This window comes from Mixophyes fleayi, chromosome 2, assembly GCF_038048845.1.
Source record: "Mixophyes fleayi isolate aMixFle1 chromosome 2, aMixFle1.hap1, whole genome shotgun sequence".
Taxonomy (NCBI): domain Eukaryota; kingdom Metazoa; phylum Chordata; class Amphibia; order Anura; family Limnodynastidae; genus Mixophyes; species Mixophyes fleayi.
The window spans coordinates 55,621,978-55,640,467 of NC_134403.1; the positions used below are offsets into that span (position 1 = coordinate 55,621,978).

Consider the following 18,490-nt stretch of genomic DNA (forward strand, 5'->3'; position numbering starts at 1 on the left):
GGTAGGTCTTACCTTATCTACCACTTATGAATTTAATCATAGAACACTTTTAGGGGCATATTTAATTCCGATCCGCACGTTACCGCGGAAAATGCGCACTACTGCCGGTAATACGGTACCGCAATAACGCAGATTTTTATACGCAGCCCTATGGGCTGCGAATGAAAATCCACGTTATTGCGGTACCGCGGATTAGGTTCGCGGCCGTTCCGGCGCGATCCCGCGGATCAGAATTGAATATGCCCCTTAGAGTCACATCAGTGGTCAACAAATATAAGGATGTATATTAAAGAAGTGATTGTTACTTTTCAACTATAAGGGTATATTTTACAGGATATTTCACAGAGAGTCTCACGTGTATTATAGATTAGATAATTCACCCATTACTTTGAAATCCAAGGATATTAGAAGTCACCGGGAAGTTCCGTAACCATATTCAATTACAAGACCACAGTGGTTCTATACAGGTCAGGAATCTCTCAGTTGACATCTATTTTCTTTTTATTTTATAGCGCGGGCTGAGCGGTGGAGGAGTAGTAGTTTAATGACAAAGAAATTAAAACATTTTAGAATTTTAAATTACCCTTGTATTTATTACTTTTTGGTCTACTTTCTTTTTCTTTATTTTATTGTGTATTTTTTATTTTTTAATTATAAAAAGAAAAGGCCTGTCTTGTACGTGGATTCTGGTTTCTGCATGGGGCAGGGGATGGGGCTGAGTGTATACTGAGTTTATTGTGACTACGGTAATACCCGGCTGAGGTAAATTTGATGAAGAGTGAAAGGATTGAAACAGAGAAGCTGTAAGTATTGCTCAGTGTATAACAAATAGTTTAAAAAGTATATTATCTTTGTCCCTCTGGCACAGATGAGGTATGTTCTAACCTGGCCATTGTAGTGAAGGATCTTATTGTCTTTGATGTCCAGTGATGACAGAGGTTGGCAAAAATAAAAAATGTTGTTCACAGCTGTTTCTACATGAATTTGTTCCACTTAATGTATGTATTATATCGGTAGCTCTTTTATATTATAGTTGGTTGTATTTTGTTTATTGATCGATTGTTGACACAGCACATTTTTTTTAATTTGCAAATCTATTTTTTTCTATGCACAGACATTGCAGGACACCCACAATCTGAATGAAATGTAAATGTGTCACCTCTTTTTCTCCTAAACTGTAAGTCTTATTAATTTATTAAGAAACAGATGACATCACAGGGCATTGGATTTGCCTTTATTTTAAATATCCTAATAAAAAATTTAATTATCCATAATTTTCTATTTTTATTTGTCTATTACATTGATTTATTTGCTCATATTTACGCAATTCCCTTATAAACTGTGTCTCTGGATGGTGCAAAAGCACTACTTGAAAGTATGGGCTGAGTGGTGATTATTGCTAGCTGTGGCAATGTTGTGGTTCTTTAGAACACTCCTAGTATAACGTTCACTCTTCGTCCCTTACAGTTAATTATCATATCCCTTCCCACAAAATGAAATCTTGTGTTTTCATTTGTGCGCATTAAACCCTATGTTCATCTGTCCAGTATTTCATATCGAACTGATCTGTCTAGATATGCCCACGATCTGGTGAAACATTTGGTGTAACTTGTTGCACTAAGAAACATGTATAACCATTAACAGGCGTATTGGCACGTTTTTGTTGTGCCTCTGAGTTTCCCCATTTGTAAACAGTCATATGCAAAATATTTACTAGATTGGGCAATTATTATTATTGGGTAATTTGGTAGTTGCGTGGAATGATGCTGCAGGAGAATCTTCCAATGTTATGCACCAGTACATTCTGCTCCGCAAATCAGACTGTGCTTTACAGAGGCACAAATTCACCAGAATCCACCCCACTGCTCCCAAACATTCAAGTCATTGGGGTAGACAATTAATTTTTAAAACCATAATTTCACCACCAATTAAAAATATTTCCTTTGTACTGTATTCTATAGAATAATTCACTTTACTGTATCGCCATATCAACTGATCATACAGTTAGTTTGGGTGGAAAGCTATCAGATATAAGTTGTGCATTGTAATTGTGCGATAAAAGCCTAATGATCCTACATTGAAGATTCATGTTTGTGGATGTATGTCTGATTAAAGCTATTGTTTAGTTTATTAATAAACAAAAAAATTGATGCGTGTGTGGCCGGCTTTATTTCTTGTTTAAAGTTAACCTTGTATCATTTAACCAGCTAGTCATCAGTTTGTCTGATTCCTTTTTCTCTGTCATTAACAAACATGCTTCAACTCCTAAAATATCCTCATTGATAAGGAAGGATACAGTCAACTGAAATCTCATCAGTTTTTTGCCGGTTGTGCTGTTTTCGGTTGTTAGATTGTCTTAGTGCACATCTTTTAATTAACCATTAATGATTAATTACAAAAGGATGCTACTTGTCAGTAGCATAAACACCATCATATATCATCACCCTACCTTGGTATATGCACATATGCATCCATTTCCCTAAAATAGAGAACAAAAACATTGGTGCATTCATTTACATTATTAATTCAAGATTTCAGTCTGCGTTCTAAGCAATACCTGTTCGTCGTGTGCTCCTTTACGTATACAATAGCTCATTTTTCCTAGTATGTTTAACCATTTCTGTACGTCAGTTGTGATATTAAAATAACCAGTGCTACTCTCAAGGATTTGTTACTTACTCACTTTTTATTTAAAATTATCACTTGGATTTGCATATTAAGGGCCTGATTCATTAAGGCATTCAAAATGAACATTGCTGTGTGACTGATCATAGAGCCCACTCAATACTTTGTAACCTTTGCATTCTAGCTGAAAAATATGCAATATGATGTAGCACATGCCCTTGTGTATCAAACCATTGTCCCATAGATTGTAAGTTTCCGAGCAGGGCCCTCTTACCTCTGTCTGTATGTATTACCCAGTATTGTTTTATTACTGTTTGATCCCAATTGTAAAGCGCTACGGAATTTATATAAATAAATGTTGATGATGATGATAATTTAATTTTTTTCATTTTTTTTTAAACGCATGTAAATCTTCTGAAGATATGTCTCTTGTTGAATACAGGTTTAGATGCCCTCTGCTCTAACAGACAATACACTGTAGGATACGTCCAATATATATGTAGAATATAAAGTTACAAAATAAAGCACAGAAAAAAGTAAAATTTATGTCACCTGTTAATAATATAGTAATAATATATAATAATATAATAATATCGTCATTAATGAAAAAAAAAATTTCCTCCCACACAATACAGACATGGCCAAAAGTTTGGAGAATGACACAAGTATTGGTTTTCACAAAGTTTGCTGCTTCAGTGTTTTTAGACCTTTTTGTCAGATGTTGCTATGGTATACTGAAGTAAGATTACAAGCACTTCATAAGTGACAAAGGCTTTTATTGACAATTACATTAAGTTTATGCAAAGAGTCAATATTAGCAGTGTTGACCCTTCTTTTTGAAGACTTCTGCAATCCGCCCTGGCATGGTGTCAATCAACTTCTGGGCCACATACTGACTGATGGCCGCCCGTTCTTGCCTAATCAATGCTTGGAGTTTGTCACAATTTGTGGGTTTTGTTTGTCCACCAGCCTTTTAAGGCAGGTGGGTTTAAGGTCTGGGGAGTTTCCTGGCTATGGACCCAAAATTTCAATGTTTTGATTCCCCGAGCAACTTAGTTATCATGTTTGCCTTATGGCAAGGTGTTCCATCATGCTGGAAAAGACATTGTTCATCACCAAACTGTTCTTGGATGGTTGGGAGAAGTTGGTCTTGGAGGATGTTTTGGTACCATTCTTTATTCATGGCTGTGTGCTTAGGCAAAATGGTGAGTGAGCACACTCCCTTGGCTGAGCAGCAACCCCACACATGAATGGTCTCAGGATGCTTTACTGTTGGCATGACACAGGACTGATGGTAGCGCTCACCTTTCCTTCTCCGGACAAGCGTTTATCCAGATGCCCCAAACAATCTGAAAGGGGAATCATCAGAGAAAATGACTTTACCCCAGTCCTCAGCAGTCCAATCTCTGTGCATTTTGCAGAATATCAGTCTGTCCCTGATGTTTTTCCTGGAGAGAGATGTGGCTTCTTTGCCGGCCTTCTTGTCACCAGGCCATCCTCCAAAAGTCTTCGCCGCACTGTGCGTGCAGATGCACTCACACCTGCCTGCTGCCATTCCTGAGCAAGCTCTGCAATCGTGGTGCCCTGATCCCGCAGCTGAATCAACTTTAGGAGACGCTCCTGGAGCTTGCTGGACGTTCTTGGGCGCCCTGAAGCCTTCTTCACAACTATTGAACCTCTCTTCTTGAAGTTCTTGATGATCCGATAAATGGTTGATTTAGGTGCAATCTTACTAGCAGCAATATCCCTGCCGATGATGCCCTTTTTTGCAAAGCAATGATGACAGCACATGTTTCTTTGGAGATAACCATGGTTAACAGAGAAAGAGCAATGATTTCAAGCACTATAGCAACTAATCAGATTCTAGCTATCATTTATTTAGTACCTTCTACAAAATGACAGCTAGAATCTGATTGGTTGCTATAGGCAACATCCCCACTTTTTGTTTTGTTAATATACTTGTAAATCAGTTCATCAGGACACTGAAGCATGGGTGGGCACTGCTGAGCTCTTTATTCAGCCATTTGCAGACTCTGGGTACATTGCACACTGGCCACACCCACTTCCCAGCATTCCCCATGGTCTTAGGGACCATCACTAAAGATTCAAGCTTAAACATATAAGGGAGTGTCTACAAACATTAAGCATATCTAATGCAATAACATCACATCTTCTTTTCTTTAAAGATAAGCCCTGTATCCTTCAGTATAACAATTTAACGATATAACATTAAGAACATCATCTAACACGTTTCAATGAGTCTCTCAGGTCTGCGTATTTCTCTTATGGGTCTTTCACACAAAGTCTGTGTATCGTCAACCATGTTGGACCTTTCTTCCATCATGGTTTGTTCACCATTATCAAGTCCATCATACATGTCAGATGAAGGGTATTCTTCAGTCGTGTTGCCATCACTATGGTTGGGTTGAGATCTTAAATCGACCCGATTTCTTCTTACTTCTGTTCCACGATCTGTACGTACAATATAAGATCTTGGTGCTACTTGTGCTTGCACAATACCTTTCTGCATCCAAATGCCTTTCTCATGATCTCGGAGACGGACTTGGTCACCTGATCTTAGATCAGATAAGCTTTTTGCTCGCCTATCATGGTACAGTTGTATCAGATTCCTTGTGTAACTGTTTGGCTTGCAGTCTGGTCATTTCTGCAGATCTGCACATAGTCATTGCCTTGTCAAGTTCTAGGTCTTGATCTCTCAGCAATCTTTCTCTGAGTCCATTATCAGGTATTCCACAAACAATACGATCTCTAATCAGTGAGTCCTTTAAATCACCAAACTCACAGGTTTTGCTGAGTGATTGCAGTTCTGTAACATACTGATCAAATCCTTCTCCAGACTTCTGATCACAGGTGAAAAACTTATATCTTTCATATGTCACATTTTTCCTTGGCACAAAGTAATCTTCAAACTTTTGCATTATAGAAGATAGCACCATATTTTGCCCTTCAGCAAACTGAAAACTGTTATAAATGTCCAGCACATCCTCTCCTATCACATGGAGGAAGATGGATGACTTTGTTTTATCCTCCATTGCATCAGCTCCACATGCAGCAAGATATATATTAAACCTTTGTTTAAATCTTTTCCAGTTTTCAGACAAGTTGCCAGACATGAGCATGCCTGCTGGAGGAGACAGCCTATCCATAGTTACTCACTGTTTGATGTGACCAGAGCACAAGGCAGATATTCAGACACTGCGTGTCACAGCTTTACAGACTTCTGCAGGATCCTTTCACACTCTGAGCTCTAGCAGTCCAGTTAAAACTTCTTCTGACACCATGTTTTGTTAATATACTTGTAAATCAGTTCATCAGGACACTGAAGCATGGGTGGGCACTGCTGAGCTCTTTATTCAGCCATTTGCAGACTCTGGGTACATTGCACACTGGCCACACCCACTTCCCAGCATTCCCCATGGTCTTAGGGACCATCACTAAAGATTCAAGCTTAAACATATAAGGGAGTGTCTACAAACATTAAGCATATCTAATGCAATAACATCACACTTTTTAAAACCCGCAGCTTAGTAAATCTAGCCCTTTGTGTACCTCTATATTAAACTTCGGTGGATAAACGCATTTCTAGGTGCATGCCGATCAGTGTAATAAAGAGCATTGTGCACCAAAAATTGCCACATTTAATTAAAATAGTCCCAATGTTCTCTCACATGAGTCATTTAGCCATAAATTAGGCTGCACGGTACTATAGCAGAACAGCTGATTTAAAGTTTAATTTAACAAAATGGGTGGATCTTACACTTTTGCACAGTGAACCTCTTGAGTTTCCAACTTCTCTGCACACCTAGGTTCACCTCTAGATTACGGAGCCATCTACATTCATGCGCGCAGGGTGGATTATCCAGGCGCACCAGGTGATGTGCGGCATGCATTGAGAGAGCACTTTTAAATGAGGCCCACAGAGGGAGAGCCTTGCCTGTAGAGCTCACAATCTAATAGCAAACACAAATATATATGTACAGTATATTGCAATTTTGAAACAATTCTATTACATTTCTGATGCAAGCTCTAAAGATAAATGTTACAATTCAGAGCACACACATGGAATACTCCACCCTGACTCGCTGAATACTTAATTTGTTTGAGTGACAACTGGTACAAAAGATGAGTTTGGCCTTTAGGCTGCTTGAACATGCAATAAGCAATGTGATAGGACTGCTGGTAATGAGGAAATTCAGCAGTCTATGAACTTAGAGGGACCTTTGGAATGAAAGACAAATAGCTATGGAATTGCTTTTGAGAATAGCAGGGCATGCAAAATTGATAACAAATGTATACATTTCAAACAACATTTACAGAAAAAACAATATGACATTCTACCCCAGTAGTTCATGCTTTGTGATGAGACATGCACGTGACACACAAGAATAAAACAAATCAGTATATGAAGAATAATGCAGTGATTAATACATGTATGTTTAATGCATATAAACATGTAATAATGTAATTAATGCATGGACCATAATTTCACAGTGATCACAGATAAGAAGAGCACTTTATGGGGCAGATTCAATTTCCGAGGAATATTGTGGCTGCGCATTTTTACCATTTCTATAGTAAAAAGTAGCGCACACCTGTGCTGGCATCTCTATGGGGCACGTGTGAAAGTGAGCGGATATTTCACTAAAAAAATTGCAGTGTAGTGTCTCGCGGCCGTTGCTGGACATTACATGGCGTTTTTTTGTGCAATTTAATCTGCCTCTATGTGTTGTGATTATATAAATACTAAATACTCCTGTTATCTGGCCGCTCCCTCACCTGTCTATCCTCTCTAATTGCTACGATCTTTCTAGCTCACTGCTCCACATCCGCTGCCCCACTCTGCAAATCCTTACACTGGTTTCCCATTATCTTCAGAATTCAATTGAAGCTTCTTACTCTCACCTTTAAAGCCCTCATCAACCTCTCCCTTTCATACATCACTGACCTACGCCTCTCCTCTGGTAACCACCTCTTACTTCCGTCTCAGAGACTTCTCCCTGGGCCTTCCGCTCCTTTCTGCTTTGATGTTAGATTTGTTGTAGCTTGTAACACTTCTTTAAAATGCCTGCTGATATGTTATTACAGATATATGTTTCTTTCTTTGATTAAATGTATTATTTTAACTTATCACTAAGATTAAGGGTAATGTGCGACCCTTGTGAAGGATAGAGGGTAAACCACAAGGCCCCTCAACACTGTGGTAGCCAATATAGCGATGACCAAAATGCCGACAACACTTATCCAGACATGTTGAGCATGAAGTTGTCATTTCTGACAGATTTGTAATCCTGACTGTTTGAAAAACTGACGTCCAACAATTGCGAGCAATCAACATCCTGGCCCCAGTAAATGACCTCACTGTCAAAGGCGACACTATTATTCCTGGTGTTAAGGGGGCAATGCAAGGAGGGAGGCGGCGGCTGTACAATGTAGAAGCCTTTGTAAAAAAACATTGTACAGCCGCCGCTTCTTTGCATTGCCCCCTTAACAGCAGGAATAATAGTGTCGCCTTTGACAGTGACGTCATTTACTGGTGCCAGGATATTGATTGCTCGCAATTGTTGGACGCCAGATTTGGGATTATAAGTGTGTTGGGAATGACAGCTTCGCACTCAACATATTGGGATAACTGTTGTCCTCGTTTTTGGTCTTTGCACTAACGTACCCAACCCCCCTCAACTGTATCAGGGTGCCTATCACTGCTCTAGACTGTAAGCTCTCACAATCTGGGTCCTTTTTACTCCCTGCCTCACATTTTCACTTTCTCAGTCAACAGCATGTTGTTCTGTTGTTATGTGTGATTTGTATTGTGTATGATTTGTAATTCTGACTGACCTGCACTGCAAAATTTTGTGCCACCTTATAAAAAGATGATGATGATAATAATAATAAAATCATAATTACCGTACTGTTAATTAATTCAGTTACATCTTGTATACTTAAAAGCTGCTGTGGCGATTATGGTGCAACAGAAAGAGCTGAGCCAGATTATTTTCTCATCATCCCTCGCCTCCTGTCTGGCCTCCCCCTTCACCTGCCTCTCACCTCTTTGGTCTATCCTTAATGCTGCGACAAAACTGATCTTACTCTCTCGCCACTCGTCTTCCCTCTCCATCAATCCCTAACCTGGCTTTCCATCCCATATAGAATCCAATGTAAACTCCTCACCCTTACCTACAATGCCCTCAGCCTCTCCTCCCCTCCTACATCTCCAACTTCATCTCCCTCCTCACTCTCTCCTGCCTTCTCCACACTGCCAGTGATTGCTGCCTCACCTCCCCACTTGTAACCATGTCTCACTCCCACCTTCAAGACTTCTCCCATGCTTCCCCTAATCTGTAGAATGCACTCCCTTGACCACTCAGTCTCTCTGCCAGCCTCCAAAGCATCAAACGCTCCCTAAAAACTCACCAGTTCATTAAAGCCCATCAGTCCTCCTCCTTTACCCCTCCATTAATGCCCCTTCTTCCCAACACCACACCCTCACTACAACCCCCCTCCAATGTGCAAGCCCCTCCCTCCAGATTGTAATCTCCCACGAGCATGGCCCTCTTTCCTCTTGTCCATCTGACGCACTATCCTCAGTATTTCACATTTATGCTTCCAGTATATGAATGCCCTATTATGGACATGCCTAGTTTTCATTACCATAATTTTAAAATCCTTATATTTGTTTATTTTAAATACAATGCATGCTCTACTTTATAAACTTACAAACTTACTAAAGAGTTAGCACCTTAAGGGCCAGTTTCTTGATTTTGACAATGGATTCTGTAAAATGTAGGGCATATCGGAGTGTTTTCTGGCAAATTCATGTACAACTTGAACCGAGGTTGCTCTTTACAGAGCCCTATTCATTTTCCCTGTTAGTTTATTGGTGTCCACTGGAAAGTGCCGACTAGCGGACAAAACCCTTTGCATAATTTTCACTGTGTATATCAATAAAATAAGCTATTCATAGTAAGTAGAACAGTCGTGATCTTTTTAAAGATTTTCTTTTTGCAAAGGTCGATAGTAAGTAACAATCAATGACACAATGTATTACAACAGACGTATGAACATACAGGTAGTAAAGCAAACAGCATCCATTAAAAAAAAAAAAAATTAAAGATACAGACATTGACCCGATTTTACAATAAAGAAAGAAAGGAGGAACAGCAAAAGAAGGAAACTAGACAATAGAGAGTGGGGAGGTGGGACGGTGTGGCGAGACGCCAGAAGGCGAAAAGAAAGAAGCAGTGGGGTAGAAGACTGAAGAGAGATGGGAGCAGCAGTTTAGGGCCTGATTTAGAAACGTAAATATCAATATGTGCCGCATTCTGCAAAAAAATCGCTCTGTACATTCCTAGAACTGGACTATATACCAGTGAACGCAGAAACGTCCAATCTTTGAACACAGAGGAACCTTACTACAGCCAGGGCCGGTGCTAGGGTCCACGGCGCCCTAGGCATTTTTAAAAAATCGCCGCCCTCCTCCCTCCTCTCCTTACCTTGTCTCACCACCGCCGCCTCTCTGCTCTGTCTCCTCCCCTCCACTCACTGACACTAGTAAGTGGGAGGGAGGTGACGGAGCAGAGAGGCGGCGGTGGTGACAAAATAGCCTCTTCCCCCCCTCCCCGTCCATCTGAATGCTGTGCGGCGGCTGTGACAGGTATGGTCAGCGGTCGCGCACAGTTTTAAAGTATTTTAGAGTTCTGTGGCGCCCTCCAGAGCCCGGCGCCCTAGGCAAGTGCCTAACCTTGCCTAATGGGAGCGCCGGGCCTGACTACAGCCTATGCTTTCAGGGGTGGAACAAGGAGGGAACTGGGCGTATGCACATAGTCAATGTACAGTGAGGGCGTGCCAAGCTCAAACGTACGCAGCAGCATCTGATTCATGCTTTGGGCATCTCTAAGGTACGTGATTTTCAGTCGTATCACTTGCACCAGCTACAGGTCTGGTGTAAGTCCTGATTACTAGTGATGACAGCTGTGTATGCAGCTAGAACATGTGTTTTCAATCAGGAGCAATGTATTTTCTGTACAGTAGGCATTAATAACATACTAATAAATGTATTTTATGGAAAAAAAATGAAAGAAAACCTTTTTTCTATTTTTTAATGTTTTGTCATTATTGACTATATACTTAACAATTGACATGATTTTTTTTCCTGTGCATTCATTTGTCACTTGATATTCCACATATGTATTGGACATAACCTGCAGTGTATTGTCTGCTAGCGGAGTTAGACCTGTATTCATCAAAGGATGTATCTTCAGATCTGCTGCTTGCGGAATACGGACATGCATATACCCGATATGCCCTGTATGGACAGAAGTATCCAGACACTTGACCATTACACCAACAGGGACTGTAATGACATTGTATTTAAATACATATAATTTAATATGGAGTTGGTCACCCTTTTGCAGCGATAGCAGCTTCCACTCTGCTTGGAAGGCTTTCCACAAGATGTTGGAGTGTTTATATGAGAATTTGTGCCCATTCATTCTGTAGAGCATTTATGAGGTCAGGCACTGATGTTGGATGAGAAGTCTTGGCTCGTAATCTCCATTCCAGTTCATCCCAAAGGTGTTTGATGGGGTTTAGGTCAGGGCTCTGTGCAGGCCAGTCAAGTTCTTATACACCGAACTCATCAAACTATGTCTTTGTAGTCCTTGCTTTGTGCACTGGGGCACAGTCATGTTGGAATAGAAAAGGACCTTCCCCAAACTGTTGACATAAAGCTGGAAGCATAGCATTGTCCAAAATTACTTGGTATGCTGAAGCATTAAGATTGCCTTTCAGTGGAGATAAGGGGCCTAGCCCAAATTCTGAAAAACAGTCCCATACCATTATCCCTTCTACACCAAAGTTCACAGTTGGCATAATGCAGTCAAGACAGGTAATGTTGTCCCAGCATCCGCCAAACCCAGACTAGTCCATATGACTGCCAAACAGAGAAACGTGATTCGTCACTCCACAGAACACGTTTCCACTGCTCCACAGTTCATTGCTTACATTAATGCCAGTGGAAGTTCGAAACTCTTCAGCTATGGAAACTTTTAAGCGTCATGCGCCTTAGCAGTCTTTGACCCCGCTGTGTGATTTTACGTGGTCTTCCGCTTTGTGGCTGAGTTGCTGTTGTTCCTAAACGCTTCCACTTTCTAATAATATCACTTACAGTTGACCATGGAATATCATGAATCATCTTACTGCAAAGATGACATCCTATCACAGTACCACGCTTGAAATCACTAAGCTCTTCAGAACAACCCATTTTGTATCACAAATGTTTGCAGATGGAGACTGCATGGCTTGGTGCTTGATGTTATACACCTCTGGCAACGGATCTTACCTTTGCAAATCTCTCAGTGGGGAAGATTTATACAGTTAGCACTTCAAGACATAGTCACTCAGCTGGAAAGCATTTGCGTTTCAGTTCTCAAGCTCTTTCCTGAGTATAGAGTTAACTTATCTCTAAGTCGGTGCTCTCTCACTGTGTACATGATGGCAGGGAAAGGATGGGGCAGGGGATTGTGCTGAGAACAAGTATGCTGAGAAGAGAGGTGGCTCCAAAGCCTTTCTACTCTGACTGGTATGCGCCATTTTAGTCACATGACACTTAGCTATCTGTAAATCATTATTAGCAGCTTAAGTCAACTAGAGTTATTTTGTAATGGGATTGCAGCAGTAATGTTAGTGTGCAGATTGTTTACTGCTGCTATCGATTTGTGTGGGAAATACTTTTTAATAAACAACCACTAAACCCTACCATTGAAATGTTGAGGTGTGAACCATGAAAGTAAAATACATTGTTCAGTGCTTCCCTGAAATTTCATTGCAGCTTTGTTAAAAAGTAATGTATTACCTCTCCTAGATAGGGCAACACTAATGAAAGATAAAGCTCCAACATTTTTAGGACAGTGACCTAATGTGATATAATACAGGTCAATAAGCTGTGACTGCAGTCATATGAGCTGCTGTGATATTAATAGTCCCACCCACGTGTGAATCAACCAATCCACACACTGTGTTTCTGTACAGTCTTCTGCAAAGCTGTCAGTCACTCTGTAAAAGGCAGTTTCATACCTCAGAAGTGAACAACTGAAGCACAGAATGCTTTATGGTGATGTTTCCAAAGATTGTGAAGTGAGAGTGCTGTTTGAAATGTACTCGGCAGAAAAGTAGGAAGAATTGCGGCTGTGCAGGTTTTGCATCATGGGAACTCACTGTAGAGGAGCGAAAGAACATAGTGGACACATATGTAATTATTTCATAAATATTAATCCACTCAGTAATACACAATTTATATGTATTTTAACCCTTGATAATAATTAGATATTTTTCAGTCCCATACCTAAATTTTGTATAGGTGCGGATTTATATGATGCCTCCAAAACTGTGTCAGCCAGACCACATTACACAGTAGCCCCTCCAAAATGTTGTCACCCCATGCTGCCAGTGCTCGCCTCCCTTCAATCATTGAGGGAGGATGATTTACTCTAAACATTGATTAAGGTGTCTGACTATTTGTTGACAGGTGACAGCAGTCTCAGAGCGGCCAAGCCTAAGATTAATATAGACTTTACGGTTGTGACTCACAGACACTGAGTAAGGGAGTTGGGGACCTGGGGCCTGATTCATTAAGGATCTTAACTTAAGAAACTTCTTATTTAAGTCTCCTGGACAAAACCATGTTACAATGCAAGGGGTGCAACTTAGTATTCTGTTTGCACATCATCATCATCATCATCATTTAAATCAAGTGCACATCATCATCATCATCATTATTCATCAAGTTAAATACTGTCTGTTTTTTCATGTAGCACACAAATATCAACTTTAAATTTCAGTGTACAAATAAGCTATCAAGTATTTGTGTGCTACATGAAAAAACAGTCAGTATTTATCTTACAAACGCTGCAATCCCTAGGTCTTCAAGACACTGTTCTATCCTGGTTCTCATCCTACCTCTCTAATCGCTCTTTCACTGTTAATTTCTCTGGAGCCACCTCTGCTCAGCTTCCCCTATCAGTTGGAGTACCACAAGGCTCAGTGCTAGGTCCTCTGCTGTTCTCTATCTATACCACTTCTCTTGGAAAACTAATAAGTTCCTTTGGCTTTCAGTATCATCTCTATGCGGATGATACCCAAATCTATCTATCCTCTCCTGATCTCTCGACATCTGTGTTGTCACGTGTAACTGACTGTCTTTCTGCCATATCATCTCGGATGTCCTCTCGCCAACTCAAACTTAATCTTTCTAAAACAGAGTTAATAATATTCCCTCCCACCAACAAGAGCATACCTGACATTTCTATCTCTGTTGATAACATGACCATAAATCCCACCCCACAAGCTCGCTGCCTAGGTGTAATACTTGACTCACACCTATCCTTTGTTCCCCACATTGACTCTATATCTAAATCATGCTACATACATCTAAATAACATCTCCAGAATTCGCACATAACTCACGCAAGACACTGCAAAAACCTTAATCCATGCACTTATCTCCCGCATTGACTATTGCAATTCCCTCCTTACTGGTCTTCCCAAAAACAGACTCAAACCCCTACAATCTATTTTGCATGCTGCGGCAAAACTGATTTTCCTTGCAAATCGTTATTCCTCTGTTGAATCACTCTGTATGTCTCTACACTACTACTTTTACTAACCTATAAGGCCATCAACAAAGCTGTACCAACATACATCTCCTCTCTTGTCTCAAAATATCTCCCAACTCGGCAACTCCGTTCTACACAAGATCTGCGTCTCTCATCCACCCTCATTACATCCTCCCATTCCCGGTTACAGGACTTTTTTCGGGCTGCACCCACTCTATGGAATTCTCTCCCTTGCACAATAAGACTCTCCTCTGGTCTACAAACTTTCAAGCGTTCTCTGAAAACCTACCTATTCAGACAAGCTTATAATATTCCTCAACCACCCTCTTAACCTCATTGCCTTTAGCCTGTTACCGCCTGTTACACAATTTCACACAAGACAACTACCTCCTGACCAACATTGTTGTGTGACAGGATCATTTAGCTTATAAGTCACTTTTACCTTTGCAGTCTGGCTGGGCCAAAATGCAAAATGTAGACTTAACCTCATGTGTCAATCTCCCATTGTCCCATAGATTGTAAGCTTGCGAGCAGGGCCTTCTCACCTCTTTGTCTGTTTTACCCAGTTTGTTTATTAATTTATTATGTTTGTCCCCAATTGTAAAGCGCTACGGAATATGTTGGCGCTATATATATAAATAAATAAATGATGATGATGATGAGGATGTGCAAAACAGAATACTAATTTGCACCCCTTGCATTGTAACATGGTTTTGTCCAAGAGACTTAAATAAGAAGTGTCTTAAGTTAAGATCCTTAATGAATCAGGCCCCTGGTTCAGCAGATGATTGGCTGGATGATCAGGTGATCAAGCAATTGTTTGAGGAACTGGAGACTTCAGTGCGGTGTTCTCTGATTGGGTATTGGTAGAGCTGCAGGGCCCAGCACAGTTGCTCCTTAGCACCAACGATAATCTGGCTCTAGTTATGTTACTGGAGCCTTAATAGTGGAGGTGGACCTCACAGCTGTGGGCCCTGTAGCATCTTCACCTTCTGATACTATGATAATTCCACCTTTACTTTTGCTTGTTTTGTTTTTCTTAATTTTGCAAAAATACATCTAGTTGCATTCACACTAGCCCTGGAGGTCTATTCTATCCACAGAACAAGTGTAATTTAGAGGTTTAGTCGTTGTATCTTTTCTAGTCAACCCTAATATTGGTTAACTGGGAATAGTAAAAAGTTTGTGAGGAAAAGGACAATAAATTCACTGATATATAGTGCTTTAAAATTACTGGGCTGGATAATAATTTATTTTCTGTAACGGGGTGAAAATATTTTTGTAAAGAAGAGTTTTGTTTTGTTTTTTAAACAGAAACATAATAATTATTTGAAAGTGTTCTGTTAAGATGCTCAAATATATGATAACATGTAAAGGTGACATATTAGCAATGTTAAGTGTAAACTATGAATGGACATATTATTACACAGGAGTAAAATGACCTTTATTTCTATATTTCAGTTTGACCTTCACGACCAGACTGGAAGAACTTCAAGGGAGGACATCACTGGTGGCTGTCCAAGATGTAATGAGCTGATCCCCTCATAGATCTTCACAAAAGCCACAAAATTGCTCATGCCAAAATGTCAGGACTTGGTTCTTCAGTTACTTTGCCAGAAGAAATGGGGAATGGAACTTTTTTGGAACTATTCCCCACCTCTCTTTCAACTTCAGTGGATTCCTCGTCGTCGGCAACCAACCGGTTATCAAACGTTTATGTATACGTGTCCATCTTTCTTAGCTTGCTAGCGTTTCTCCTTCTGCTGCTAATTATTGCTCTTCAGAGACTGAAAAATATTATCTCCTCCACGTCATCTTATCCAGAATATACGAGCGATGCGGGGAGTTCCTTCACTAATTTAGAAGTTTGTAGCATTTCTTCCCAGCGGTCTTCTTTTTCTAACCTTTCTTCGTAAGAAAAGATCAAATAGAATTCCTAAAGACAGGAAACGTGGAAGTATTGCATGTGACTAACACCTTTGATTCTGAATAGACATTCCGTATTCTCTTTGAAATGATTGCTGCTTTTTAACTCAATTTTGCTTTTGTCATTTATTCGTTTCATCTGCTTCATGCCCAATTTCACTCAACTTCAATGTTACCCTTGTTAAATAAACTCATAAAGCAAATGTAGTCCCTGTAATCAGGACACTCACGGAGATCAAAGCTGTTTAGATTTTCGAGCGCTTGATCTAAATACTAACCTGAGCTTTTACACCTGTATATAACTTTCTGCACATCCTACTTCCATGAGCCTTGTGTTACGATTTTAGATTTATGAGTTATCTGGAGATAAGTTACTTTTCTAATAGAACAAAATTCTATTCCATTTTTGTTATCTAGTACATTACAGTATTACCAATTTGTACGTCAATTAATTGCAGTGTATTAGGTCAGAGGTGTCCAAGTTCAGTCCACAAGGGCTACCAACAGGTCATGTTTTCAGGATTTCTGTCTGTAGAAACAGGTGGGATAATTACGGACCAACCAAATAGATTAACTCACCTATGCATGATTATTATTATTATCCTTTATTTATAAGGTGCCACAAGGTATCCGCAGTGCCGTACAGAATATGATTAAAGAAATCCTGAAAACATGAACTGTTGATAGCCGTTGAGGACTGAATTTGGACAACTCTGCATTAGATCTATCCACCCAATTACAAATATAGCCAATCGGGTAGCTATAGTGAGGCAACTTAAGACAGCTGTCTAAGGCCACAAGCTTCCAGGGGCACCAAAATAGAACTAATTTTAAAAGTTCTTGCAATCTAAGCAGTTTCTGCTTTGTCGGTAGATTTGATAATGATAAAAGTGCCACAGCTTGTTTCTATAGCATACATTATACAATGGAAAAGGTTTATATCTATATCTGCATTATAATTACCATTTCAGTTGTGCTGGTGAGTTATAACCAAAATATGTTTTATGGGGAAAATACCATATTCCAGGTGGCAGATCGGAGCTGCATTTAATCTGTTGCAAACGTTTTGGGTATTCGTTATATCTTGTATTATACCAGAGTAGCCAATAGGCAACCAAAGTAAGCAACAGAATAAGCTTCACGTCTTCAAAAGTTCATTTAAGAACTAAGATACTTTATGATATAGGAGCATGAAATGTATAGTTAACACAGTAAATGTTTCTAACAATACGAGGAAAGGAATAGTTTCACCCTAAACAGCAAATATTACCAATGATGACCAGGTGGTTTGGTGAATAGCCTGTAGTTATCTACACTTTAACTGTTTAAACTAAATTCAAGAACACTAGCAGAAAAAAACATTTGCTTGAGAATACAAAAAAGTGTTAGATCAGTAAAAATAATAGTATCTAGGCTTCTGTGAAAAGCTACTTCCCAGCAAAGCGTATCGGAACAAGCCTTAAAATCCATAACAGAGATGTGTAATAATAGATTTCCGTCTGTAACACATTTCAGAAATGTAATTACAGTATGATGATCATTTCCATTTTAGGTCCTGACCTTTAAATCGGCCCATCTACAGGAACAAATTATATTCAGTGAACAGCAATGATCTCTGTCTGTAGTCTCAGACATACTGCCAATATTAAAGTGTCCTCTTTTGTATTTAAAACCTTCCTGTCTCCTAAAAGTGGTGTACGCAGCCATTTCTATAGGATAAAACTATATCAATGAGAATACAACCTAATAGTTCACTATTTAGTGAATTGACCGGCTGCTTTCTAAATAAATTCCTTCTTTATTCAGCCATATAATAGGACTCTGATCCTGTGCCTTCACAAGCCCCCTTTATAAACGCTATATTAACTGTATTTTGTGCTAGTGTTACATAATGTAAAAATAAATGTAAAATATACAACTGTCCATTCTTTTACTTTACAATCTGTCTTAGCCTCAAGCTTTGCAAAACGTAAATAAATTATATTTACTTTTATAATAATAAAAGTAATAAACAACTATTCCAGTGAGAATGATTAATTTGACATATCTGTCTCCTTTTTAATTAGTGTTTGTTGATAATTTGGACTCAGACAAAGTTATCTCATAGCATATGTAGAATATGATACTGATAATGTACTCCCTAGACAGTGATTCATATATTATTATTTTGATATAGCAACAACATATTACACGGAGAATGTTTTTAAAGAAAATGTTTTTTTATTATTCACCACTGTCCCTGCCCCAGTCTAAATTTTTACCCAAGAAACACACACTGACATTAGCTTACTGGTAAGAATTTATTCAACT

At 39.5% G+C, this 18,490-nt stretch overlaps 1 protein-coding gene across 1 annotated transcript; it reads left to right on the forward strand.

The window, feature by feature from the left end:
• The first annotated feature begins 1,109 nt into the window (after positions 1-1,109).
• SERTM1 (serine rich and transmembrane domain containing 1) lies at positions 1,110-18,217 on the forward strand. The gene is made up of 2 exons (XM_075197955.1): positions 1,110-1,177; positions 15,716-18,217. The coding sequence occupies exon 2, from the start codon at positions 15,838-15,840 to the stop codon at positions 16,168-16,170; it is 333 nt and encodes a 110-aa protein (XP_075054056.1). The 5' UTR covers positions 1,110-1,177; positions 15,716-15,837; the 3' UTR covers positions 16,171-18,217.
• The last annotated feature ends 273 nt before the right edge of the window (positions 18,218-18,490 follow it).

Bases quoted from the DNA above. Each gene is read 5' to 3' on its own strand.
- SERTM1 (XM_075197955.1), top strand. From the start codon at position 15,838: ATGTCAGGACTTGGTTCTTCAGTTACTTTGCCAGAAGAAATGGGGAAT.